Here is a 27,941-nt window from a genome sequence, read left to right on the forward strand (position 1 = left end):
CAAAGGCATTCCTATATATCAGCAACAAAACTTCTGAAATGGAAATAAGGAAAACCACTCCATTCACAATATCCTCAAAGAAAATAAGATACTTGGGTATCAACCTAACAAAAGAGGTGAAAGATTTATACAATGAAAACTACAGAACCCTAAAGAGAGAGATAGAAGAAGATCTCAGAAGATGGAAAAATGTACCCTGTTCATGGATAGGCAGAACTAACATCATCAAAATGGCGATATTACCCAAAGTTCTCTATAGGTTTAATGCGATGCCAATCAAAATACCAACGGCATTTCTTGTAGAAATAGACAAAGCAATCATGAAATTCATATGGAAAAACAAAAGACCCAGAATAGCAAAAGCAATTCTAAGCAGGAAGTGTGAATCTGGAGGTATAGCGATACCAGAGGTCAAACTGTACTACAAAGCAATAGTAACAAAAACAGCATGGTACTGGTACCAAAACAGGCGGGTGGACCAATGGTACAGAATAGAAGACACAGAGACTAATCCACAAAGTTACAACTATCTTATATTTGATAAAGGGGCTAAAAGCATGCAATGGAGGAAGGATAGCATCTTCAACAAATGGTGCTGGGAAAATTGGAAATCCATATGCAACAAAATGAAATTGAATCCCTTTCTCTTGCCATCCACAAAAATTAACTCAAAATGGATCAGGGAGCTAGATATCAAATCAGAGACACTGCGTCTGATAGAAGAAAAAGTTGGCTACGATCTACAAATTGTGGGGTCGGGCTCCAAATTCCTTAATAGGACACCCATAGCCCAAGAGTTAACAACCAGAATAAACAAATGGGACTTACTTAAACTAAAAAGTTTTTTCTCAGCAAGAGAAACAATAAAAGAGGTAAATAGAGAGCCTACATCCTGGGAACAAATCTTTACCCCCCACACCTCTGATAGAGCCCTAATATCCAGAATGTACAAAGAACTCAAAAAATTAAATAATAAGATAACAAATAACCCAATTAACAAATGGGCCAAGGACCTCAACAGACACTTCTCAGAGGAGGACATACAATCAATCAACAAGTTCATGAAAAAATGCTCACCATCTCTAGCAATCAGAGAAATGCAAATCAAAACCACCCTAAGATACCATCTCACTCCAGTAAGATTGGCAGCCATTATGAAGTCAAACAACAACAAGTGTTGGCGGGGATGTGGGGAAAAAGGTACACTTGTACACTGCTGGTGGGGCTGCAAAATGGTGAGGCCAATTTGGAAAGCAGTATGGAGATTCCTGGGAAAGCTGGGAATGGAACCACCATTTGACCCAGCTATTGCACTTCTCGGACTATTCCCTGAGGACCTTAAAAGAGCGCACTATAGGGATACGGCTGCATCAATGATTATAGCGGCACAATTCACAATAGCTAGACTGTGGAACCAACCTAGATGCCCTTCAATAGATGAATGGATAAAGAAAATGTGGCATCTATACACAATGGAATATTATGCAGCACTAAGAAATGACAAAATCATAGAATTTGCAGGGAAATGGATGGCATTAGAGCAGATTATGCTAAGTGAAGCTAGCCAAGCCCTAAAAAACAAATGCCAAATGTCTGCTTTGATATAAAGAGAACAACTAAGAACAGAACAGGAAGGAAGAGCATGTGGAAAAGACTACAGTAAACAAAGACGAATGGGGGGAGAGAAACGGAGAGAGAAGGGAAAGCATATGGAAATGGTAGGAGACCTTCAAGGATACATAAAATTATAAGAGGCTATGAGGGGCAAGGGGGAGGGAAAAAAAAGGGAGAGAATTGAACAACAGCAGGGGAGATAGAGAGGGAAGATGGGAGGGGAGGGGAGGGGAGGGGGGATAGTAGGGGTTAGGAAAGGTAGCAGAATACAACAGACACTAATATGGCATTATGTAAAAATGTGAATATGTAACAGATGTGATTCTGCAATCTATATTTGGGGTGAAAATGGGAGTTCAAAACACAATTTGAGTCTAATGTATGAAAGATGATATATCATGAGCTATGTAATGCTTTAAATAATCAATAAAAAATTAAAAAAAAATAAATAAAAAAAAATAAAAAAATAAAGTGCCTATAAAAATTCTTTATGAAAAATAGAATATATAGATATGACTTAAATATAATCCAAATGACTAAATAATTTTCAAATGTGTGCTTTGTCACACATTTTCTTTAATTATTCCTACCTACTATATTCCATGTCTTTTCTAGGATTCTTGGAATTTTTTTCTCTATAAAAATATAAAGTTAATAATGAAATTCACAGCTTATATTGAATACTTTAATATCTCATTTTTAGGTTAAGTGGGGGGGGATCTCATGACAATAGAAGGGAGAACAATGGAGTAAGAAGGATGTGAAAGGGGAGGAACAGCAGAGTGAAATTAACCAGGCTGTGTTTTGTATGAGCATATCACAAACAAATTCCACATTTATGTATAACCATAATGCACTCATTTTTTAAAGTCAATTTTAAAAAGTTATTTTTGAAGTATCTACTTCAGAAATGTCTAACTTTGTTTCAATGACATAGCATTACATTTCAATATAAAAGGTTACATTTAAAAACATTTTTTCAGAATATCTAAAAGATAAAAAATAAATAAATAAACCCAGGAAAATCATCAGATTAAATAGAAACAGTGGCTCTAATGGGAAGTTTACAATAAAACCAGTTCATAAACATCAGCAAGGAAATCAAACTAATGAGGAAGGGCATCCTTCTCTGAAGTTGATATGCAATTTATGAGTTAATTTGTATTTATAAGAGTCAGGCTTTGGATTCTGCTGTTCCTAAACTCTAAACAACCATGAAGACCCCGACACTAACATGTCAAAATTTCCTAAATGTTGATGAAAAGCTAAAATGTACCTACAGTTTTTTTTCCTACTCTATGTGATAACAGTAGTAAATCAAACTACATTTCTTCACTGTTTAAAGCATTTTGATATTACATGGGCAAAAATATCAAAAGCTAGTGAGCACTTAGTTTTGCCACATCCCTCTCACCACTTTTTAAAATCTTCCTTCCAAAATAAAAAGCCAAATGGATCTCTCAAAATTGTGTTCCCTGGTTTGAAACTGTGTATGTCAAGTTTCAGCCCAGAGCAAATTTTTATGGCTGAATAATAAATCCTGAAACGCAGGGTTCATATTGGAAGTGCTGACACAGCTCTGACTACCATGCAGTCGTGCAAATGGCGCCATGATTATATCTGCTAGAGATTCTTTTAAAAGTTTGCAAAATACTGTTCTGCTTAAAAAAAAAAAGCCAGATAGTTTGATGCCAACATAAACATGCTTTTAACCCATTATGTGCTAATTTGCAGAAAAGCCATTAATGGAGAATAAGGCACACAGCACAGCAGTAACAGGAAATGTCCTTACAAACTTCTTTTTGACTTTTAACATGACTTTAATCAATTCCATGAAGCATGAGTAACAGTTAAAACTGAAGGGTGTTTTTGCTTGGAACTTAAGAAGGAGGTTGCTTTGCCTTACCAGGGAAGATGATTTGGAGATTGGGTTTGGAGTAGGGGTGGGGGTGAGGGGGTGGGGAATCCATGCCAAGACCCACAAAAACTGCTCTGGCTCCTTATCATCCAGTATGTTTTAAGCGTATTTTGCAAAAGGAAAAAGAATAAATTTTAATAGATCCTGACTTATTTTGTTCTTTGCTATACCTGTGATAATAATATTCTATTCCTCAGCCTTTTAAAAAAGATGTTTTTAGTAGAAGTTTAAATGTGAAATCTCTTCCATCAAATCCACTTAGAATGTCTCAGAAAAAGTAACTGTGGTGTTCTCTGTAGATGCTATTGTTAAAACTGCTCAATCTTCTTCAGGCCCTCAGTCACACCCCATAACTTGAGTATACCTCCTTGATACCTGGGACTAAGCACAGGAATTGGAGACTTAATAATAGTTCTACAAAAGGTAGAAAGGACTTTGTATTTATTTCACAAGGGCCCAGGTAACCAGGCTCCCATTGCAAAGCTATGGACTATGACAAAGTTGTGCACAAAGAACTGGACTCAAGAGGAAATCCCATCAGGGGTACAGCCCAGTTTCAGACGCAGGAACTACTGGGTAAGATTGCTAATGATAATTTGGCAAACTTCTTTATAGCATTTATTTTGTGCGAAATTGTTTCATACTAGCCCCTTTAAACCTCATAAAATATCTTAAGAGGTAGATATTATTTCTGTTTGCCAGATGGAGAAACTGAGGCCAAGAGAAGTTAAGCTAAATAAGTTAGTGGTGACCATATAGCTAATAAGTGGCAGAGCCAACACTTGATCCTGGGGATATAGGTTCCAGACTCCACCCCACACCCCATCACTATCCTGCATTGGCTTTTTAGATAACTGAAACTGCATAAAACGCATATAAAAAATTAAACACATACACATACAACTTCAAATGATTTTGAATATGGCGTGATTTATAACAATTAAAATTTGTCTCATTAAACTCCATATGATATTTAAGCAAAAATCTGAATGTAAGGGGATGTGATCTGCAATAGGTACGCAGGCAGGCAACACAAATTTTCTCTTGCTAGCCCAAGGGATTGAAGGAAGTGCATGGATCATTATGCATGTATTCCTACAGAAGTTCCCAGTGCTGACTATGCTCCATGCTCCACAGGCTCTGTCAAAATCAGGGCCACCTTTAAAATTTACAAATCAAATGAGGTTTTAGAATTATATTGTTCGGTATTTGAGAAACTCGGTTGTGAATATGGAATAATCTTTTGACCTACATTCAATTCTCAGGTATCACTGTCCATCAGTCAGCAAAAATGACAATTCAAAATTCTCTTCAGTCTCCATGGACTGAGAGTTTGAAAATAATAAAAAATTGGATTTGTAAGGAAATGCTATGAGAATGGCATTGTGGTAAAATGGATCTCAATCTTGGCTCAAGCACTTATAAATTGTGTATCCTTGGGTAAGTTTTTAAGCCACTGGCTTCTTAGTTCTCTATAAAATAAGAATAATAACAGGACATGCTTCAAAGGTTGTTTGGCGGAGTAGATAGTGTAAGATCCTTGGTTAGCATCTGGATGGCCATCTTAAGTGATAGCCCATATTAAGAAAAAGTTTCACTTTCCTGCTCGAGGGTATTTCTGAGAAAGGCTCACCACTCCCACATACCAACCCCACCCTTAACCACCTGCATTAGGACCGCCTAGCTCTAATCCCTGAGCCTGCCCCATAAAAGTCAGGAAAGCCCAAACCTGTGTTGCCTCTCTCCATCTATGGAGAGATGGCCTTTATTTGTCAGCTCTGACAAATAAACTCTCCTGTGTATCTCTCTCTGGTCTCCTCTTTCCTTTCTTGCTCTCCCATCTCTGGTTCCTCACTTTCCTTTCAGATAGTATTTGTAGACTGCTTAGAAGAGAGCCAAGTATATCATAAATCCTTAATAAATGTTAAATTACTATTCTTACTGGGGAGTGAGTATGTAAGAGGTTCTTTCCCTCATCTAGGCAGAGTTGTGGAAAAAAAACCTTTTAATAATACAGTTAATAGTAATGGCCCCTATTAATGTTTCCACGTAGAATACATGAAAAAAAGTCAGAATTTTATTGATAAGATAATTATATCTGCTCCTTTTCTTTACTGTTATCATTGAGAATATATGGTAGAGTGAACTTTGTAACATGAAAATTGATACTGTATCTTATTTTATTGATAGTAATAATTTTACTGGAATTGCAAGTGATTTCCATTTTATTTGCTTCTACCAATCAAATAATTAAGACTTGCTTTGGCGATTACAGTTTGTGTTGATAAATGTAATATATTGACTAATTGAAGAAATTCTTTCATGTGGGGATAGAAATTTAATTTTTATTTACCTTTATCACCCCTTATGTTAAGAGAAAACAAAACAATAAAATAATTACTCAATCTCCCACATCATACCTTCCTTCACTTCCTGTTTTTTGTCTTGATTTTCCAGCTCTGAATCATGGCCAACTTTGGGTTCCACCATTTCCTCATCTTCCTCATCCTCTAGAAAAAAGAAAGAGAAGAATGGAATAATTTCTTCAAAGTCATTGGTTGATGGTGGGAGGTAGGGCTAAAGGGTAAAGTTCCAATCATTTAGGGCAACTTCTAAGTCAGTCAGTCCACAATCAATGCCCAAGATGAATGTTCATGAATACATGAATAAATTATCTCCCAAAGACGCTTCTTTGAAAGTCTCCCCAAGCTGCTAAGAAAACCGCCCCAGGTGGGCACCTGCTCCCTTCCTCTCCAGGCCCTCACCATGTGGGACGTCTTGGAATTACCTCCCTGACCTCTGAAGCTTCTTCAGAGATGGCCCAGGAACAGATCTGAAAATGTTTCCACCTGGAGCATTTTCTCCAAGGGGGACACCTGCTGTGCAGATGACTCATTTCCAATTGAATTCTCACCAAATTAATTTGTTTTTGACCTACAGGAAAGGGTTAAATACAGGTCTGACCCCAGGTCAAATGCCATAGGCAAGTAAACAACCAGGCAGAGAGCCCCAAAGGGAATGCTATTGGTGGGCGAAAGTAAGTAACCCCAAATGGCATTTACACATTCAGAAGAGTTCATGCATTAATGTGAATTTAATGAGCACTAACAAAGGCAACTACCAGGACCAGATGTTATAGTGCCCTTCCTGCCTATGCAAAGTATGTTCATTCTCCCTCTTCTCTCCACCTGCCTCTTTCTAAGAGGCCCCCTTTATTATGTAGAGCTTGAAATCAACATGGGAGATTTAGGACGACAGTTGTGGTGTCATAAGAAAATCCAACTCATTAGAAAATTCAACTCATAGAAAATATGATATGAAAATTAAAAACTTGTTTCATAGTTTCCGAATGTAATATTATATTTACTGTAGGTGGGTGATTTTGTTGATCCAAATGCAGTCTAAAAGAAATGACCTCATTTATTTCCCCCCAAACCACATATTCATTTATTTAAAAAATATCCACAGACTTCCTTATAAGATCTCAAGTTCATTCCCATTCCTATCATCATGAATGCTGACATGTATCAATTCAAAATTTAATACAAACCACCTGAAGAAAATATTATAATGCATACCCAGGTACCCATGTAAATATGTACAGCCTGAAAAGCAATCTCAAAAGCTCTGACAAGAACTGTGGAAGAAATATACCAGTTTTTAAAATGTGGAGGTATAAAGTACACAGGATTGGAATTAAGATATTGAAATTTTAAATGTAAATTTTCATTGAAATACAGTACCCCATATGCAGGCATATAGCTTGTGCAGCCAACCTCATTACTTTATTATCACACTATATACACACCAGAAAGAATATAGAACGTCTTTAAGGAGAATTGTTATTTATTAATAATTAATATAACTCTGAAGTTGCATTTATGATATTTAAAGTTGCACTTAAAATTTTGAAAAGGACACTGAGTTATTCAGAATTTTCAACAAATAAACCTTTAAAGCATTGGCACATATTTATCTTTACTCATATATAATCAATGCTATCTACCCATATTATCCTGCTTGGAAAGTCCCACAGAAAATATCCACTTTGACATGCTGCATCATCCTGATCCAGGGATCTAACACAAAGCACAGTGAGGAACTAGCTGGAAGAAAGTTTCTTCTTCTGAAACAGTTTTCAAAAGGCCACTCATCTGCTGGAAAGTGGACCCATTGCTGAGCCTTCTGGAGACATCTCTTTACATTGAATGGATTCAGCATCGGTGCCTGGACACTTACGAAGTGCAGGGTAGTACTACAAGTCCAAAAGCTCATAAGTCCAGTGTTATGGGTTGAACTGTATCCCCCAAAATTCATATGTCAAAGTCTTAACCCATAGTGCCTTAGAATGTGACGTTATTTAAAATGAGGTCAGACTGGAGCAGAATGGGCACCTAGTCCAATATGACTGGTGTCTATAAACAAGGAAAATTTGGATGCAAATGCACACCAGGGAGAACACTGTGAGGACAAAGGCAAAAAAAAAAAAAAAAAAAAAAAAAACAAAGCAATGCTTCTACAAGTCAAGGAGTAACGCCAACAAAGGCTAAGGGACAGTCCAGAACAGGTTCTTCCTCAGTCTCAGAAGGAACCAAACCCATGGACATGGACCTATAGCCTCCAGAAATGTGGGACATTACATTTCTGTTGCTGAAAACACCAGTTTGTGGTTCCCTGTTACAGTAGACCTAGGAAACTGCTAAAGCTAATAAAGTGCATTGCCTTCTGCAATGGTCCAATCTAGTAGGAAGGACGCAGGAGATATATAGTGATATTTAAGGCAGTGAGTGTGTCATGCAAATAATCTAATTTATGTATCAGAACTTGGCACCTTTAGACCAAGACAAGCAGGTTGTGGTGTAAGGGGGGAATTCTGGAGGCTCTTTGAGGTGGACATGCTTGGCCTCATCATGGTCACTCTTCCATCTTAGGAGATGAGCAAATGTGGATTTCAATTGGAAAATGAGGTTTCACATCCTTGAGAACTATCCATAATGGATTATTTTGTTAATCAGGAATATATACGGTACATATAATTTTTGTTTGCACTTTCACTTTGGAATCCACTGATCTGAGACACAACTAATAATGCTGAATATGAAGCATTAATTTCCCTGACCAGAAGGATTCTCCACTTGGGTGAAAGTAGCACTTCAAGGGAAGTAACTGATCTGGGTGCCAGGTTGGAGTCTGTCACTTGCTAGCTCTTTGGGTTGACCCAATATATATAAACTCTTGGAGTTTCTGTTTCCTTATCTACTGAATTGGGATAAAAGTCCTTTCTTAAAACACAATGTTGTTGTAAAAATTACCAAATACAATAGTTGATGTGAAAATGCTTTTTAAACCACTACGTTGGTTGGGCATGTATAAGCAAAAATCTTTTTTTTTACAACATTACAAAGCTCTTGACATATCATATTTCATACATTAGATTGAAGTGGGTTATGAACTCCCAATTTTACCCCAAATGCAGATTGCAGAATCACATCGGTTACACATCCACAATTTTACATAATGCCCTATTAGTAATTGTTGTATTCTGCTACCTTTCCTATCCCCTACTATCCCCCCTCCCCTTCCCTCACATCTTCTCTCTCTACCCTATCTACTATAATTCATTTCTCTCCTTGAAAATCTTCAAGTAAAAGTTACCTTAGCTTGTATGTCAACAAATATTGATTGAGCACTTGTTACATGCCAGTAGCTGGGCATGTGCCGCTGGAACCAAATAGACAAAAAGCTTCTGTGCTCAGAGAGTTTCTGTTCAAGTTAAGAGAGAAACTGCAAGCAAGAAAATAAAGCAAAGTGTGTACTGTGTCAGGCAAGTTCTATTAGGGAAATAGAAAGTGGGAAAGGGGGATTATAAGCATCTGCTCAAGGGAGGAAGCCTCAATGTAAAACAGTCACCTGCAAAGGTCTCCCTGAGGTGACACTTGAGAGAGAGTGAGTTGTGGGTAAGGTGAGTTGGGGGAAGTAGGACAGCAACAATCAGATTCTTTCTTCTCAGTCCAGGGACCCAAGGATCAAGGTCAAATTCAGTTATTCTCAGTTCTATCGCTGTGCTTTTAGGAGGGCCATCTAGTTTATGCATTTGCATCTTCCAGTTCTCAAAACTGAAGATAATTTTATTAAATGGCTTTGGATTAGTCATCTTTAAATACTATCAAGTTCTCATCTTCCCAGATATAAAGGTTTTTATTTATTTTAAGCATTAATTCTTAAGAGATTAAAAAAAAACCCAAACTTATTATGACAGAAAGGCGCTAAGAACTTATTGGGAAAATATTATCCTATGAAGGACTTGGCTATGAAAAGGGGGAGGTTTGTGACACAATGTGTTAGTTTATGCAAAGAGACACACACTCAAGAAAATAGTGGGTTATCTGATTTCTTAAACAGAAAAATCCGTCTCCAGAGAGTGTGTTTTCCATCTATTTTTTTAAGCACAAAACTATTTACTGTGTTTATGTGAAAAATCATATAATATACTGTAAATAACAGGGAAACTTTTTAAAAAGTACCTATCTTTTTAAAGTGGTTAGAAGCCAGTGTGCATATTAATTTTTAGTGGCTACAGGATTCTTTGTCTATCAGCCCCTTAAGGATGTAAAATAAGTGTTTCAGTGGATTTGTTAAGGAAATAAAACACAAGAGACTGGTTTGTTTCTCTGCATACTGATATGTTTGCCTTGCTCAGCAAAGAGAGTATATTTTTCTTTAAGACTCTGGTTTCCTTTCTGGTGCAATTGGAATTACTTCTGTTGAAACCATTTTCAAAACAGTTAAATAACTTTAAAGAAAAGGATTTATGTAGACCCTCTACAGACTACTGATATATGAGTTGTGCCACTAGTTCATACCCGGTTACATTTCCTCTGAGATTGGAGCGGGGAAAAAAACTTACCACCCATGTATGGTTTCCTGTATCCAGGTTCACACAAGAAATTAAACTAGTGGCAGAAGTTAATTACCTGTCAGTCCAAGGAGCTAATTTCAAACAATGGCATCTTTTAGACACATTATTTTATTTAGCACCCATATTCTGCCATCTCCAGTTGCTACATTCATTTCCCCTATTTAGAAAAATCTTTGGAAACCACTGTCGTCCTTCCTAACACTTTCTGAAGGTCTAAGAAAGAATAATTGCACATTATGCAGCAATCACACATAACTCACTTAGCATAAGTTCTGACCCTTTGCCTGAGCTCCAGAAAGGAGAGTAGTTTCCTCTACTAGCCCATGGTTCAGATAAATCTAATGTAGCCAATTTTAATATGACACAGTCCTGTTGACTTGCTCTGATGGCCTTATGAATTTGAGATGTTTAAAGTGAATATAGTGGAACATTTGCCATTGTTTGGCAATACAATGTCAAAATCCCTTTCAGTCCTGGGGACATGCTGGATCTTATTTCCCTCCCGTTGATTCCAAGGGGAGACATTTTCTTGCTATCTCCTGGTGACCAGGACCCAGACAGTATCTGGGCAATCAGCCTGGATGCTCCCAACTCATGTTTTGTCTTTGGACCTTGGGAGACAAAAGAGAGGGGATGGTTAGGATTCATCTGGGGCAACATGGGGCAGAAAGAGTGATGCCCAACATCCTGGCCAGATTCTTCCCGAGGTCCTGTATCTGAGTTCCCTTGGTCCCTGCCCTTTTTCAAGCCACTCCTTCTGCCTCCTGTTGATTCTGTAAGTACTAGATTTCCTTCCAATAAATTCCAAGAGAGGTGGTGTCAGCACCAGATTTCCTTCCAGTAAATCCCACTGGGGTTGGTGCCTGCTGCTTGCAACCAGAGCCCTCAGCACACAGGGCGGCCCTCTGTGAAGAGAGGGGCTTGTGTTTTACGAGGTCACTGGGTTCTTGCTTTCCCCAGCTCTCCTAGGGCCTACAAAGCCTTGGGCTAAGAGGGGCTCAGCTCCTGGGTAGTGCTCTTGCTGCACTGCTGCTGGCTTTGCAAGAGAGGGCTATGGTTCCTTTATCTGCCACTCTGGGGAGACTGCTAAGACTGGGGTAGGTGGGGAATGAAGGCAAGGAAGAGCAAAGGCCATTCACTCCATCCTGTACTAGAAAGGGCAGCCTGCTGTCACCAAAAGGGGAGGCCAAAAGTAATTACCGCATGAGTTTGAATTGAACAAGCCAATGACCATAAGATGCACAATTGCTTTATGTACCATTAAGAAGATTGCTACTATTTCCATATGCTTTCCCTTCTCTCTCCGTTTCTCTCCCCCGATTCGTCTTTGTTTACTGTAGTCTTTTCCTCATGCTCTTTCTTCATGTTCTGTTCTTAGTTTTTCTCTTTATATCAAAGCAGACATTTGGCATTTGTTTTTTAGGGCTTGGTTAGCTTCGCTTAGCATAATCTGCTCTAATGCCATCCATTTCCCTGCAAATTCTATGATTTTGTCATTTCTTAGTGCTGCATAATACTCCATTGTGTATAGATGCCACATTTTTTTTATCCATTCATCAATTGAAGGGCATCTAGGTTGGTTCCACAGTCTAGCTATTGTGAATTGTGCCGCTATAATCATTGATGTGGCCGTATCCCTATAGTGCGCTCTTTTAAGGTCCTCAGGGAATAGTCCGAGAAGTGCGATAGCTGGGTCAAATGGTGGTTCCATTCCCAGCTTTCCCAGGAATCTCCATACTGCTTTCCAAATTGGCCTCACCATTTTGCAGTCCCACCAGCAGTGTACAAGTGTACCCTTTTCCCCACATCCCCGCCAACACTTGTTGTTGTTTGACTTCATAATGGCTGCCAATCTTACTGGAGTGAGATGGTATCTTAGGGTGGTTTTGATTTGCATTTCTCTGATTGCTAGAGATGGTGAGCATTTTTTCATGTACTTGTTGATTGATTGTATGTCCTCCTCTGAGAAGTGTCTGTTGAGGTCCTTGGCCCATTTGTTAAGGATACATAAAATTATAAGAGGTTATGAGGGGCAAGGGGGAGGGAAAAAAAAAAAGGGGAGAGAATTGAACAACAGCAGGGGAGGTAGAGAGGGAAGATGGGAGGGGAGGGGAGGGGAGGGGGGATAGTAGGGGATAGGAAAGGTAGCAGAATACAACAGTCACTAATATGGCATTATGTAAAAATGCGAATATGTAACAGATGTGATTCTGCAATCTGTATTTGGGGTGAAAATGGGAGTTCAAAGCACAATTTGAGTCTAATGTATGAAAGATGATATATCATGAACTATGTAATGCGATAAATAATCAATAAAAAAAAAATTCCTATAAAAAAAAAAAAAAAGAAGATTGCTACTAATTAAATTATAATACATCATCCAATCTAATGTGGAAAATTCTGGATATTAGAATCCATAAAAGAATTTGTGGTTTATAAAATTAATATCAACTAACTTCGAAAAGGTAAAAAAAAAAAAAAAAAGAAAAAAAAAGATGGCAAGGATTTACCAGGGCAATTGTAAATTAAGCTTACTACTATGCCACAGTTGGGGAATGGACTTGGAAAGATAGAAAGGCGTGTGTTGTATTTATTTATGTTTGTCTTTGCTTTGCTTTGCTTTGCTTTGCTTTGTTTTGATGTGTTTTCAATTTGAGTACAAAGGCCCTAGCCAATTTTATCCAATTCCACGTATGGATATTTCAGATGGTGATTCTCTTACATTTTAGGTTTTTCTATGGGAAAACGAAACAGTTATATTTTAGATTTTAAAAGAAATTCACCTAAAGATATTCTTGGTAGTTCTATCTTTGACCTCATCTTTTGCTCATATCATGTTTATTCTGGGTAATATTTACACCTATTTCTTCCACTAATCACCACAAACTGATTTCTCCAGCCAAGGAATCCCTTTACAGATTCAGACTCTGGGATAGACATTTCAACCAGGCACTGCACACTTGATGTGTTCAAGGTGGAGTTCCACGTTCTGCAGAGACCTGCTGCTTGGGTTGGGTTCTCCATCCTGCCTAATGGTGCCACCATTCACATGGGATCACAGCAGGGTACTTAAGATCCACCTTTAATTCCACTTTCCATCAGGATCTATAAGAGAGTCTCCAAGCCCTGACAATTGTGCTTCCAAATCTGACTCCAGTCCATCTGTCTTTACTGCCCTTTATGAAGCAGCTCCCAAGCATGTCTATTGATCCTTATTGTTCCTTTACCCACCTTGTGCATATCTCTATGATAACATCTCAGACCACTTGAAATTAGACTTATCATCTTTCTCTACAACCAGATTACAAGTCTCTCCAAAACCCACTCACGTTAGTATCATCAGTGTCAACTAATGAGACTAGAAATGTTAAAACACAAAATTGTTCTTGAATTAAATAATGCATTCCCCTACTTAGGGCCCCACTAAGTTTTGGCTTCTTCTTAGAGTTCAGTATCCCACTTTCAATGAACATAAATCATATTTGGCTCACAAATATTATTTAAAAGAACACAAAGCACTGGTGAAGCTAAATAGGACTTGGAAAGCACACTTATCTCTCTCCAGCCAGCCCTTTGTGCAGATTCTGATCTCTCTCCCTGGGGGTGGCCTGACCCTCAGTGAAAATGATTGCTCTCATTCAGCCCTGCAGAACAACTGGAGGTTTTAAAAACAGAAGGCACACTTGTATTTTTAAGATTATGGAGGTAACATGAAGGCTGGAGGGTGGTGAATGAGACTGGAGTCAGGGAGCAGTTAGAAGGGAGGCCACATCCATGGCTGAGGCCCTAACCTCAGCTGGTTCAGGTGCCAGTGGGACTGTGAATGTAGAGGTGCTGTTTGTACAGCAGACAGTGAAGGCTCTCCAACAGTCTCACTCAGGTCGTCCTATCCTGGGACCAACTTTGTACACAGCTTGCCAACTTAACCCAGAGTCTGAAGAGAGCCACCCTTCCAATATGTCTCATATCAGCCAAAATAAAGTATAACATGCACCACTGAATGCTTACACAAACCAAGGTGAGCGCCTGTGTGCTTTAAAAATATGCAGGAAAGACATATTTTGTGGGATTTTCAGTAAGCACTTTGTTAAATATACTACATGCTAATATTTAAAAAACGTTCACTTTCTGGTCTAGAAAAATTTGGCCAGAGTAAAGAAAACATACATTTCTCATCATACAGAGCGCTCCTGTTAACACTCTCGGCCACATCAGCTCTCTCCTAAGGCTCTAACATGACAGTACTTGGAAAGTTTACTTCCTGATGGAATGTCACCCAAGGCCTTGCAAATGGGAGGAAATGAAAGAAAATATTCAAAGTGAGAGGGAAGCCAGAAAATAGTACTTTCAGCAGATGTTTCTGTAACTTGTAACTGCACTGAGGTATAATATGTGTGCAGTAAATATATAGGGAATTGAGTTGATGCGGATCAGTTGGTTTGAAGCACGAAAAGGAGGAAAGGAACCTTGCTTTTCTCAGAGAGATACTCGGGCAGGAGTCTGTGGATAACTTCAACTTCTGATGTTTGGAGGTGGGAGGGCTTAACTGATCTGTGTTTCCATAAATTTTCATCTTTAAGAATCTTTAATGGCTGCCTATTTCCTAGGTTAACTTGGCATTTAAGACCCATTGCTGTCTGACTCCAATCCAGCTGTCTAGTATATCTCAGAACAATGCACCCCTTGACTCAACTGTGTATGAAACGGGCCAGGTGTGCAGACAGAAACCATCCTCCCTGTATCCCTACCTTTAGACCTCTACATTTTTTCAGGCCTTTGTCTGCCAAACTTTCTCAGAACATCATGGATTTTCAATCACAGAAGAGAACGGTTTCATGAACTACTTCACACTGTGAGATAATGGTAACCTGAATGAAGGTTAAAGGTGCAATTTTTTTTTTTTTGATACCAGGGGTGCTTTACCCCTGAGCCACATCCCCAGCCCTTTTTATCTTTTATTTTGAGACTTAGCAACATTAAGTTGCTCAGGGTCTTGCTAAGTTATGGAGGCTGGCTTTGAACTTGCAATCTTTCTGCCTCAGTCTCCCAAGCTGCTGGAATTACAGGCTTGCACCACCAAAGTGCAATTTTTATGGGACCTGAGAGGGTGAGATAATTTGGAGGAGAACCACCCTTAGGTCAGTCCTCTTCTGTGCTTTCTTGTAAAAACAACCATTCCACTGCCCATTTATAGAAAGTAGCACTGCCATTGCACTCTGTGTGAATATGGCCTCTTTGGATTGTGTAAGTCAAGTCTCTATGATTATCACCAGAAACCCTATTTATGTGGATGTACACACACACACACACACACACACACACACACACAAGAATAGATTTGAAGCACTTGAAATGTAATTTTTGGCTGCTTGGAAAAGGAAGGAGGACTCATACACTCTATTTCCAGACTTTTGCTGATTATTTCAGCTTTTGGACAATTCCATACTATACTCTTTGCTCTCTCTACTGTGTCTTCCAAATGTGCAAATTTGCAATTCCTCTTAGTAGGAGACTTGCTTGTGAAAAGAAGGCTGGAGGAATGGATAAAGATATCATAATATTTAACTTTCAGTAGTGATTGTAGATAAGTCCCAAAGGAAGGAAGACCTCAAGGTCTCCAAATACTAAAATGGTTATTATGTTATAATAATTTGCAAAAATAGTGTGAAATAAGAAGAAGCCAAGCTAAAAAAATCACTTTCCTTGCCAAGGAATTGTTCCTAAGGAGAAAGTGGTACTGTCCGTCTCTAAGAATCATCAACTCTTGTCTATAAGTGTCAGAGCAGTTGACATCAAACACTGCACATATAGATCATCTCATTATTGCACACTCTCTTTCTTTTTTATTAAAAGGCTCAACTCTTGCTAAGCTAGTTCTTTGTATACCCTCTTCTTTTCTTGCACACCCCCTTTGTCCTTGCCATTTTTCCTCCTTCTTCTCTTTGTCGGAGGTAGCTTAGCCTCTTAGGTAGCTTATTGTAGTGGTCACATAACTGGTGTCTCTTACTGCAGCCTCTCTTTCTGCTTACCCTTGCAACAAGTAACACTGTCATATCAATCCTCTTGGAACAGAATTCTACATTAGCTTCAGAAGGAAACATTTGATAGTTTCCATGATATATAGAGTAAAAGCTAAATTCCTTGGCCAAGGCTTTAAGTCTAAGGTCTGACTTCAATATGTGCTCCTTGTACCTATTTCCTCTCCTAGGTTCACCCTGCACACACATATATGTCTGCCTCAATCTGACTGCACCAATACTGGGGCACAAACTTCCACATTCTGTCTATCCTTTGATTCGTAACTCCACCCCAGCCAGATTCTCTTCCTCCCTTCCTTTTACAAACTCTTAGTACCTACTGTGCACCAGGAACTATTCTAGGTGCTGGAGATACTACAGTGAACAAAACAGGAAAAAATTCCCACCCTCCTAGAGCTGGCTCTTGAAAGGGGAAATAGATAATAAAAAGATAAACATATAAAGTATATACTGGGTTAGAGAATTTCAAGTGCTCAAGACAAAAACTAATTGAATAGAGTGGGAAGTCATTGGTGTCACAGTTTTACACCGGGAGCAAGGGAGGACACTTGGAAAAAAAAAAAGATGCAAGGAAGTGAAGGAACAATCCTCCAGGAGACTGGAAGGAGAACAACCTGGTCAGAGGAAACAAAAGCCCAAGGGTGGGATTGTCTTATGATGTTCAAGGCCTCTGGTACTTTCTCTTCTTCTCTACATGTGAAAAGCAGCTATGTTTAAGACCTGATTCTAATGACCCCTAAATCTTCCATGTTCTACCTTGTTGGAAGGGACTTCTTCTTCCTCTAACCCCTCAGAGCACTTGAGATGGGCATCTCTTACAACTTTTTTTTCATCCAAAAAACTATTTTGCTGAAGATGATGACATTCATCATGATCTACTGCTATGGTTTTGCACCGGAATGCCTCCTAAAGGTCAAGGTGTTAAAAGGCTTGATCCCCAGGCTGTGACACTATTGGGAGATGGTGGAACCTTTATGAGGCAGAGCCTCTGGAAGAAAATTTCCTTGAAGGAAATATTGAAGCTTGGCCCCTCCTATCTCCCTCTCTGCTGCCCAGCTACTATAATGTGGACAAATGTCCTCTACTAAGTGTTCCTGTCATGATGTACTGTGTTACTAGAGGCCCACATCACTAGAGCCAAGAGAACATGGACTGAAACTTCTGACACAATGAGCCAAAATAAACTATGCCTCCTTTTAAGTTGGTTTTCTCAGGTATTTTGTCATGGCAATGGAAAGCTGACTAACATATCTACTATATACTGATTGTTAAGTAGAACACTTCTCTGTATATTTATGAGTTTTCTTCTACAAATTTCTTGGCATAGAGTCTATTAATTATTCATATCTGTATGTTCCCATATGGGTATTTAATAAACATTTTTTTTTCTTTTTTAGATTGTAATATTTTCCTCATTAAATCAGTTGTTCTAAAAAGGACATTTTCTCAGTAATCTCCCCTAGTTTCAGTTGGATGAAAAATCAACTCAATTTCAAAATTCTAAGGTTCCTTTCCTTGATCACTAGGGCTTGTCAGCAGCTCTGGTCTAAACTCACACAGACTCCTACACTCACTACAAGATTCATGATTCTTCTTGTTTGTTTCCCATCCTAGCGACTGGTCTCTAGGTATTTCTGACCATCTATTACATGCTTAAATCTATTTCAGGCAACATAGAAAATAGCAGCTCTCAATTTATTGAACTGTGTATGCCAAATTTTGTGGCAAATAATTTTATACCCATAAATATATGTAATCTTCATAATAACTCACAGAGGCAGATACAATAAGCTTTCTTTATCTATGAGGAAACTGGGGCTTAGAAATGCAAGATGATCCAAGTAAGGTCAACGAATTAGAGGAAGCAATAGTGCCAATATTCAAATACATATTTTAACAACTCCCAAACTTCTCCAATGTATTACCAAATGGTACCAAACAGTATCAAACATAGAGCAGAAATGTAATTGACAGTCATGGTTTTGGCCACCCAGAATCCACCTCCCAACTTCTTGGGATAACAGTTCCTCTCTTCTTTTTTTGGCAGACACATCACTACCACTTTCAACCAAATAATTCCTTCTTGAGATTAGGGGAAAACTTTGTATCTGAGGTAATGGTCAATGAGACCAACTCTCAGTAATTGTCTTTGCACTATTGGTGGAATGACCATATGGTCTACTGTAAACAGATAGTTCTGAGAGAGGAGAGAGTTGTACCTAATAACTAAGCTGGTAAGACAGTGTGAATAAAGTCTGGGAAAACCAAGACCTGTGGTTACCTTGTCCACCAGAGAAGTGCACTCCCTTCTTCCTTTAGACTGGGCAGGTGCCCTGAGAAATTCAGGATGTGCCCCACCACCCCCCCCATATCAGGGAAATGGACTCCTCTTTTCTATTGGACTGGGTGATATTCTGGCTAAACCAGGACACATACTCAACCTAACCATCAAGACAGCAAACTTCTTTTCTCTCTTGGACTGGGTTTTGTATAAAATTGGAACTGACCCTACCCTGGCTCACCACATGAGGCTTAAAAGAGAAGGAATGGACAAGGTAAGATCAAGAGATGGATAGTGGCAATAGTCTGGAACCTCACTAACAGTATCTGCAGCAAGCATGCTTTGAATGTCTAAACTGAGATAGTATCTAGCTTTTTACTCATAAAACCAAAATCTTACTTTTGGCTTAAGTTATTTGAGGTTGGTTCCTCTGTCACTTGCAACCAAAACCAGTATGAATGGCTAGGAACTGATAATTTATTAAGCACCTATGTTGTATTTCTTTACATGAGTTCTTTGGGCACACACACCATCCTGAAAGGTACATAGTCCAGTTGCCATAATGTTCAGCTTCAAATCCTGGTTCTCTACAAAAGTGACCTTGTATTCCTTACTTAACCCCTTATGCTTCACTGTCCTCTGCTATCAATAACAAAATTGCCCTCCTTAGATAATGGAGCTACTTCAATTGCTTTATACATTTAAAGAATATTTTATTGTTAATAAAAAATAGTCTTTCAGAGGTTAAGCAAACTGTTCAAAGTCAGGTAGCTGAATTACAAAGGCAGATTTTTTAATCCAAGTTTTTGAGGCTCCTAATTCCATTCTGTTTAAGTTGTGCTCCACTAATGCCTGATTGCTTGAACTAGGCTGTGAAAGATGGAGGTATCTCATTGGGTTTGGGGTGAGAATAAGCAGGTTCAGAGGGAAAAAGAAGTCAAGGGAGTGGTGAAGGTGTTTGGTCCACTCTGGAGGCACTGATGCCAACCATATTCTATTCAGTGGACTCCAGTGTCTCTTTCCTTGACTGTTTCAGATTCAATTATAGTTTCAGTATGGTGGGGAGCTTTTTCACAATCCATGCATAGTTGTAGACTTGTTCCCATCTACTGTAGGGGAGTCTTTCTTGGACAGTCTTTTCTTTTCCAGTATAAGAAGTACAAGATCATGCCTCTAGAGTATGTCCTGCTCAATCTCTAAATGCATGGGTGACCACTTTCTCCTTTGCTGACTCTGCTTCAACCTGGATATCTCTTGAACTTGCCCCAAACTCTCACACCTAATAGCTTTTGCAGTTGCTACTCCTTCTGCCCAGAACACTCTTTATCCCAATATTTATGTGTCTTTCTCTATGGCTTCTGTAGGTTCCCTGTTCTATTTTTCATATCATCTATGAGACCTTCTCTCTTCCAATCTCAACAATATAGGAACCTCACTCTGTTATACCCTGGAACATAGAATTTGTTGTCTCCTCACTTTGATTTTCCTTTCAATTTCATATCACTGATCACCCTCTGGTTTTGTATGTTTATTTATTTATGTATTTATTTTCTGTATCCCACTATTAGAATGGGAATTCCATCACAGCACGGATTCTCTTCTTTGCTGCATTCAAAATGCCTAGAAAAGAGATGGACATATGGTATGGACAATAAATATTTGTTGGATGATGAGATGGCTGAATGTACAAGAGAAGATCAAGGCAGCACTGTATCTTGAAACCATCTACCCTGCCCCCTGCTCCATCCTAATACACTCTCATTTCTGTAAGCTAGCAGAGTGATGGCAGTCCCTATGATGAAAATCAGGAACTCCCACCTTGTAGATGCTACAACTCCATGGATCTGGTTCCTTGAAGTGGGAACCATCTATCTCTAGCTATTAGAATGCTAAAGCATTCTAATTTTTCATAAAATGCAAATGAGATAGTTTGAGTTTGTTTGTTAAACTTGCATTTAGAATTTTTGCATTTGGGTGCCCAATCCCAAAACCAGTGAGAACTGGTATTTTTTCCATCTGAGAATACAATTTAAATTCATCACAGTCTGATTCTTAGAGATCATTAGCACATTTTTTTTAATCCTGGCATTAACAACTCTATTTGGGGCTAAATTATTTCCCCTGGTTTTAACGTCATGTTTTCCCATTGGCTCAAATATGAAGTCCCTTGTCTGTCAATGTAATAATTTTCTATTAATTATAAAAGAAGAAAGCTAGCAGTTTGAGAGACTTAAGGGAAGCATTTGTCTAATCCAAGAAACTGATTTTCCAGTCACTTGGACAACGTACAACTCTCAGTTGTGGTCAGATTCACAGATTTCAAAGTGCCCCTTGTTTTTACTTTCTGGTCAGTCTAGACAGACATGGTTCTTTCTTTCATTTTTCAAGCTGTTGGAACACCAGGCTGGTAAAAAGAATCTAAATCTCTCAAGAATAAATGAAGCAGCACTTCACCAAAGACTAAAATTTTCTATCAAATATCCCTCCAAATAGATGAACAACCCCAAGGGTGCTAGGAAAGAATTCACTTCAAAGAATCAATGGGAGTGTGCAAACAAAATGGTAGCAACAAAAATTCTGACCTCTATTGTCCTGTCTGGAATGGAAAAATGGTCCAGTGGTTAGAGCAGGCAGCCATAAAATTTTGCCTGTTCTCAGCTATTTTAGTTTCACACTGGGTATCCTCACCCAACCTAAATTGCCCCCTTTACCAAGAAATATTCTATTAATTGTAAGTGGACTCATATTCTTGAGAACCTTGTATGTTCAAGGCATAGGTTAAGCTTTATGAGGGCTACAGAAGTGAATCTAGAAGATACTTGAACTCAAAGAGCTGGCATTCTAGCAGGGAAATCATAATTGTCTGTAAATAGCTACATCAGAAAAGACAGCAGTTGGAGATGTGTATGGCAAATCAATAGGGGTGAAGTGATCTCCTGGTAGGGTGCTTGTGAACAGAGAGAGAAGAAAGGGAAGTAGATTTTTTTAAATGGATTTTGAGTTGGATCTTGAGGAATGGTGAAGTCCCAATGAGGATGTAGAGATGGGAATGCAGAGTATCCTTCCAGCAAGAGAAAAGAGAATATGCAATCACACCACAGTGGAAACCTGTGAATAGTGTCTGATGGGCAGATCAGTAGATGAAATAATGAAGACCTTAAGTACCAAGATAAATATCAGGATAAGCAGGATCATTCATATTTGCTCCTTGGAAAACACTGCTTTAACTGATGTCAGAAGAAGGTTTTAAGGATCAGTAGATAACTAGCATGAACCAGGAAGACAGTTCCACCAGCAGAGATAGCATAGCCAAAATATGGTCTTATTCATTACCTTTTGTTCCATGAACTGTACAAGACAATTTCATTAGCTGCTTCTATTTTCTCATCTGCATACTAGGGATGCTAATTTCTGTGCTATGTACATAATACAGTTGTTCCATGAAACAATGAGATAATGGATATAAAGATATAGTAATGTCTTGTCAATGGTTGGGGGCTATAAGCTGTTAGTTATTAAGATGAGATCATTGTTATAGTAAAGGTGCCTGGTAGGAGAAAGGTTAAGCAACAGAAAAGAGAAGAATGACATTACAGTTAGAAATCACCAGAGAAACACAGGAAAGACCCACAGAAACAGCCATTGTTAAGTTATGGTTGGATTGAGGATGAGGAGAAAGCATTTAGCCTAGTTAACAACAGAATATGAAATAAAGTTTCAAGTAGTAATGAGACAGGCTCTAAATCCTGTTACGACTAGAGAAGCATGTAAGCTGCGGTTTTCTGCAGGCTTCTCTTCAAGAACAGGGAAGAGTAGGTCAGGCAGAGGAATCTAGGTTGAATGCTCTGGGATCTCATAGCACCAGGGAAATGGTTCTTTCTTTAAAGGTACATAAACAGAGGGAATTAAACTATGTACTAATGGTTCCTGGCTTACAAATGAATGGACGGGAAGATTTTTTGACTATAGGATGGTGCAAAAGTGATTCACAGCAACCTGCATCTCCCAGTCAGCCATGGGAATCATTAAACAGCTGTGCTGCTAGGATATGGTGTGAGGTAGGTGAGTTGTATTAAGTGTATTTTCAACTTAATGATACTCTGAATTTATGATGGGTTTATCAGGGCATAAGCCCATTGCAAGTCAAGATTCTGTATGGACCATTCTCTATGCTTCCAGCCCTTAGTGCAATACCTAGCACAAAAAGGGGCCACTTACTTGGTGTATCGAACCAACCCTGGGCATATGATGAAGGAAGGTGTGAAGTCAGGAGAATGAGCACGTGTTCAAAGGTATGGGAAGAAATGTCATGAGGGAAGGGAGAAGGATGAGAATGGTCAAAAGGCAGTTAACTATGGGATAGATGGCTTAGAAAAGAGGTTAAGGCCTTGGGTTTTGATGGAGCAGTGAGAGCAAGGAAAAAACTAGATTCAAATTAGTAATTCCTGCTAGCCACTTACTAATCAGGCTACAGCTTCAGCCCTGGCCAGAATGCAGTTTTCTGGTAGATCAGCAATGAAGGAGGAAACAAAACTACTGCCACTGGGGTTTGATTTAAGGATGCTTGAAAGAAACAGATGTTTTTTTTCTACCATGCACTTCAACTTCCACCTTTGGCCCTGGCTGATATTGAGACAGCCCCAAGGTTTCAAAATATTACCTCCTATTACACCGGGGGCTTTGTCTTCATCTTTTGCCATCCCATATTATTTCTAGTGTTTTCACATAAATTCAGAATCATTAAAACATAAACTGAAAAAATCCATAAAGACAGCTCTGGAAGTATTATGATATTTAAGAATGATGTAAACCATATAGTGCAATGTTCACAAAATTAGACCAACAAGTAAGAAAGTGGAAATTATATTTTCTTCTTTTTTTCTTCCTCCTCTCCTCCTTCTTCAATACCTAGATTGGTCTTTTCACCAAATGGGTGAGCTGCTACCATCCCTGGAGTTGAGTGACCCCTAAGCTCATGCAGCCAGCTAATGGCAAGGGTCAGATTGGAACTCAGACCTGCTGACCCTTTTTCTAATTCTCTCTCCATTACTCAGGATGTGGCAGCAAGACTGTCTTAGAGGAGAAAAACCTCAATTCCAATTAGATTTGGAGCAGAAATGTGTCTTGGCAGAGGATTGTTTCACATGCTTTCCGCAAGCGACACCTGTCGAGACTGCTACTACCTCATTTATTTACTCCCTTCTCCTAGTCCAAATTGTTCTGATTGAATGAAGTCATTAGATTATAAAAAGCTATTAAAGCACCCCCGTGGCTTCCAGCCAAGCCATTGTGGGCTATTGCCTCCTTACTTCCAGAGCCCATGCTTGGCAGAGAGAAGTTTGCCAACACAACTATGCACCACTGAAATCTGAAGATTTTTTTTGGACAGGCTAATTAGACCAAATCACTTAAACAGGTCTAGACGATGCTGAACAGGGTTTTGTGTCTAGATCAGAGCCTACTGCAGTCCCATGGCCTTGGCTTCTTGTACCCCTCTGGAAGGGCACTTCCCTCCATAGTCTGTATGGTGTCAACTATTGACCATTCTGGAACCACATTATCTGCAGCTGCAAGGATCATCTGAGAGAGATGATATACTTGAAATCATAGTTTTACTTAGAAGAAAGCAAATTAAATTGGAAATTGAGTTTTCTATACATTTAGGAGAGAAACCAGGAAGAGGTAGGCTGGTAGGTCTTTCCCTTCAACCCCTTCTTAGGGCGTCAGGCCATCCCTTTTTGTTGACATGCCTATACTAAAATGAAAACTGGGACATATCATCTCTCCACTTAAAACTCATCATTTTCTCATTTCTTTTCAGGGCCAGTCTCCCTCATCTGCCACACGAGATCTCCTGTAATCTAACCTTCACCTGTTTATTATCCTCATATTGTACTCCTTCCCTTTGGCAGGCTACATTTCAATGATTTAATCTTCACCCAATTGAGGCAATCGCTCTGACTACCTAGGCTCAGGGATGCTTCACTGCCTGACTGCAGAGGGTCAGTCTTCACACTGCAGGTAACATTTATGGAGCAATTACCAAGGGCTAGGACTTGTCCTTCCCAGTGATTACCTCTTTTAATCCTTACAATATTCTCTCAGATAAGTACTGTTGTTATCACCCTTTATCAGGAGAGAAAAATCAAGGCTCAGAAAAGTTAAATGAGCCCAAGAAGTTTCCGGTGATTGGTAAATAACAACTGAAACACCCAGGTCTATTTTAATTTCAGAACTCAGAGTTTTAACCCCTCTACCATATTTTCTCACTGTTCTCTCCTTCCAAACTGAACTTCTCCCTGGGTTCTTTTCTTTGGAAATGAGAAATAGCCACAGAGTCACATAAGCACGAAGCCTGGGATTGATCCATCAGAATGTCTCTTCTGTATCTGGAACCCCACATGCACATAGGTTGAACTATCTTAATTTCTGAAAGATCTCTTGCCCTCTCCTCTTCTTTAACCCATTTCCATGGTCCCGATTTGGGTTTCTATAAATTTCCAGCTGAGTTATTGCTGCTGCTTCCACTTTCTGTTCCCAGTCTAAGCCCTTCCAAGGATGCTGGATGCAGCTTCCCAAAGGCCATGTCCTACCTTGCTGGAATTCTGCCAGGGTGTCTCCACCACGGCTTCAGGCTTAGCATCCAAATCCCTGTTGGGACATGGCTCTCTCACCTCCTTCTATACCCTTCCTCCATGTGGTCCCTTTACTCAAACCTTCAGAGGCCTTCATCTCCATATAGTTGTTCCTTCATCCCTCTAAGACCTTGAGCATGTTGCTTCCTTCATCTGGAGTGTTCTTGCTCACATATTTTAATCTAGTTAGCTCCTACTTGTCCTTCAAAACAAAGCTTCATAGCTTCAGTTTCACCTCTTTTGAAACTTTCCCTGACCTCTCAGTTTGATTATCTGCTTTTCCTCTGAATAGAACAGCCCAGCCATGGATCATTTATAATTGACTATTATCTATTTGTCTCTACTCCACTCTAAACTCTTTGTCCCTTTTGGCCAATGCTTAGTCAAATATATAGAGCACAGTAGATAGTCAATAACTATTTTTTCACATTGAATTAACAATTTCTTTAAGGCATATTTTAGGAGTCAATGTCAATTTCTGTAAATATATTTTAAATATGATTTATCTTCAGAAATCATGATTTGGCAAGAATTGTCATTTGATTGACTAAGAAAATATCTAGAGAGAGTCATTTTGATTGCTTTGTTCAGAATTGAGTCTCTCATACAAGGCACACAAGGTGGAGCTTATACTTCTTGGTTATGACATGAAGTGTACATTCCTTAATAATTCTTCCACAGACTCCTAGAAGAAAGTCTGAGAAATGGTGACACATCTGGAATCCTCTAAGAGTCTCCCTATGGTACTAATAGTTCTCAACCTAAAGAGATTTTGCCTCTGGGCAAATATCTGGAAATATTTGGCAATCTCTGGAGATGTTTTTGTTTGTCACATCTGGAGGTGATCAGCATTGAAATATAATGGATAGAAGCCAGGGACACTGCTAAGCATCCCACAAAGCACAGGACAACCACCCAGAGCACAAAATGCCCATGGTACAAAGATTGAGAACCTCTGGCTATGGTGTTTCAGATTCACTGATTCTCTGAAGATAGATTTCTGCAATTCTGTTGAACTGGATGACACAGCCTATACTTCCTTGTCCTTTGAAAGTTCTTGTGAGTGGTGGATTTCCTGCAGGAGTAAAGGGGGCATAGAGGCCACAGCAAGAAGAAGGAACTCTGTGGTCCTAAGGATGGAGAATTTGATCAGTTTCAGAGCCTACATCTGCATGTATCCTTTCTTGTAAATCCCATAACCAGCAAAACTTTTTACCACTCTAGAGGAGCCTCCTGGCTCCTGGCTGCTGTCTTCCAACAAAGGCTTTGGCGGCAGGAGCCATTTCCCCAATTCTGACATCCTCACTCATAAGATCACAGGCAGTGAGTTCCCATATATCTGCAAGATCACAACTTCCCCTTACTCAGAGGAATGGGCACCCATTCAAGAATTCTGTAGCAGGGGATGAGCAGCTGAAACTTTTTATTTTTGGGGTGGGGTAGCAAAGAAATGGAGAATTGGGATGGTTAACAAGTTTGTCTTTGCAGATTCACTTATCAAATGTCAAGCTTGACAAGAATGCCACTGATTCTGAAATTCTAAGCACAATCTCTCTAGTGCATGTAAGTCTTAAAAAATGTTTCAAGAAATATTCATTCATTTTTGTTAATATTTCACAGAATGAATATTTTATGCTTATGTTATAGCAAAGTATTTTTCAAACATTTGTTATCACATTGCCCCTAATGCAAAACAATATTATCTGTTTTAGTCAACTTTTTTGCTGCTGTGATTAAAAGACCTAACCAAAACAACTGTCCATATACAGTCGGCTCCATCCCCCAGGGGCTCCAGGTAAGGCAGCACATCGTGGTGGAAGAATGTGGCAGAGGTCAGCAGCTCACATGATGATCAAAAGGAGAGAGAGAGAGACAGAGAGAGAGAGAGAGAGAGAGACTCTACTCCCCAGATAGAAAATACATACCCCATAGCCACACCCCCAATGAGCCACTTCCTCCAGCCACACCCCGCCTGCCCCCAGTCACCATTCAGTTAATCCTATCAAGGATTAATTCACTGATTAGGTTAAGGCTATAACCCAATCATTTCTCCTCCATACCTTGTCTCACACAATGAGCTTTTGGGAGACACCACACCTAAACCATAACAATATCAAAAGCTAAGGAATAGCAGTGATTTGGAATAAGGGTTGTCTGGTTGTGTAACAAGTCACTGACCAAGATGGAGTTTAAATTTAACACAGCAAGACTACACAACAATAAGCAAAAGCAAAACCATTACCTCAAAGCAGCCATTGGGTATTGTGTGGAATGCACTGAATGGCTGACTTAATTATTCAATATTTGTTTTGTAATTATTAATATGTTTGTATCTTGTAGCCAATAAATGAAGAGAGCATCTTCTGTGTTGAGGTAGATAAAGTAGCAAAATATAGCCCCTTCCCTGAAGAGCTCAGAGCTTTATCAGGGAATCTTTAAATGAGCACTTAACACTACATATCATTTCCTTAGTGACTCAGCATGCCTGTGCCACAAAGATTCTGGTCCCTGGGGCTGAGTGTCTTGAACATGACCT

The 27,941-nt window shown here is 39.2% G+C and overlaps 1 protein-coding gene across 3 annotated transcripts in view; it reads right to left on the reverse strand.

Moving 5' to 3' along the window:
* Positions 1 to 27,941, reverse strand: part of DYNC1I1 (dynein cytoplasmic 1 intermediate chain 1) — a 280,791-nt gene that overhangs the window by 128,037 nt on the left and 124,813 nt on the right. For all 3 annotated transcript variants that reach the window (XM_081286493.1, XM_081286492.1, XM_081286491.1), the window contains one exon: positions 5,953 to 6,042. In XM_081286493.1, coding sequence (XP_081142619.1) covers positions 5,953 to 6,042 — 90 coding nt within the window. The remainder of the gene's footprint in view (positions 1 to 5,952; positions 6,043 to 27,941) is intronic.

This window comes from Spermophilus citellus (genome assembly GCF_964194105.1).
Source record: "Spermophilus citellus genome assembly, chromosome: 3".
NCBI lineage: Eukaryota > Metazoa > Chordata > Mammalia > Rodentia > Sciuridae > Spermophilus > Spermophilus citellus.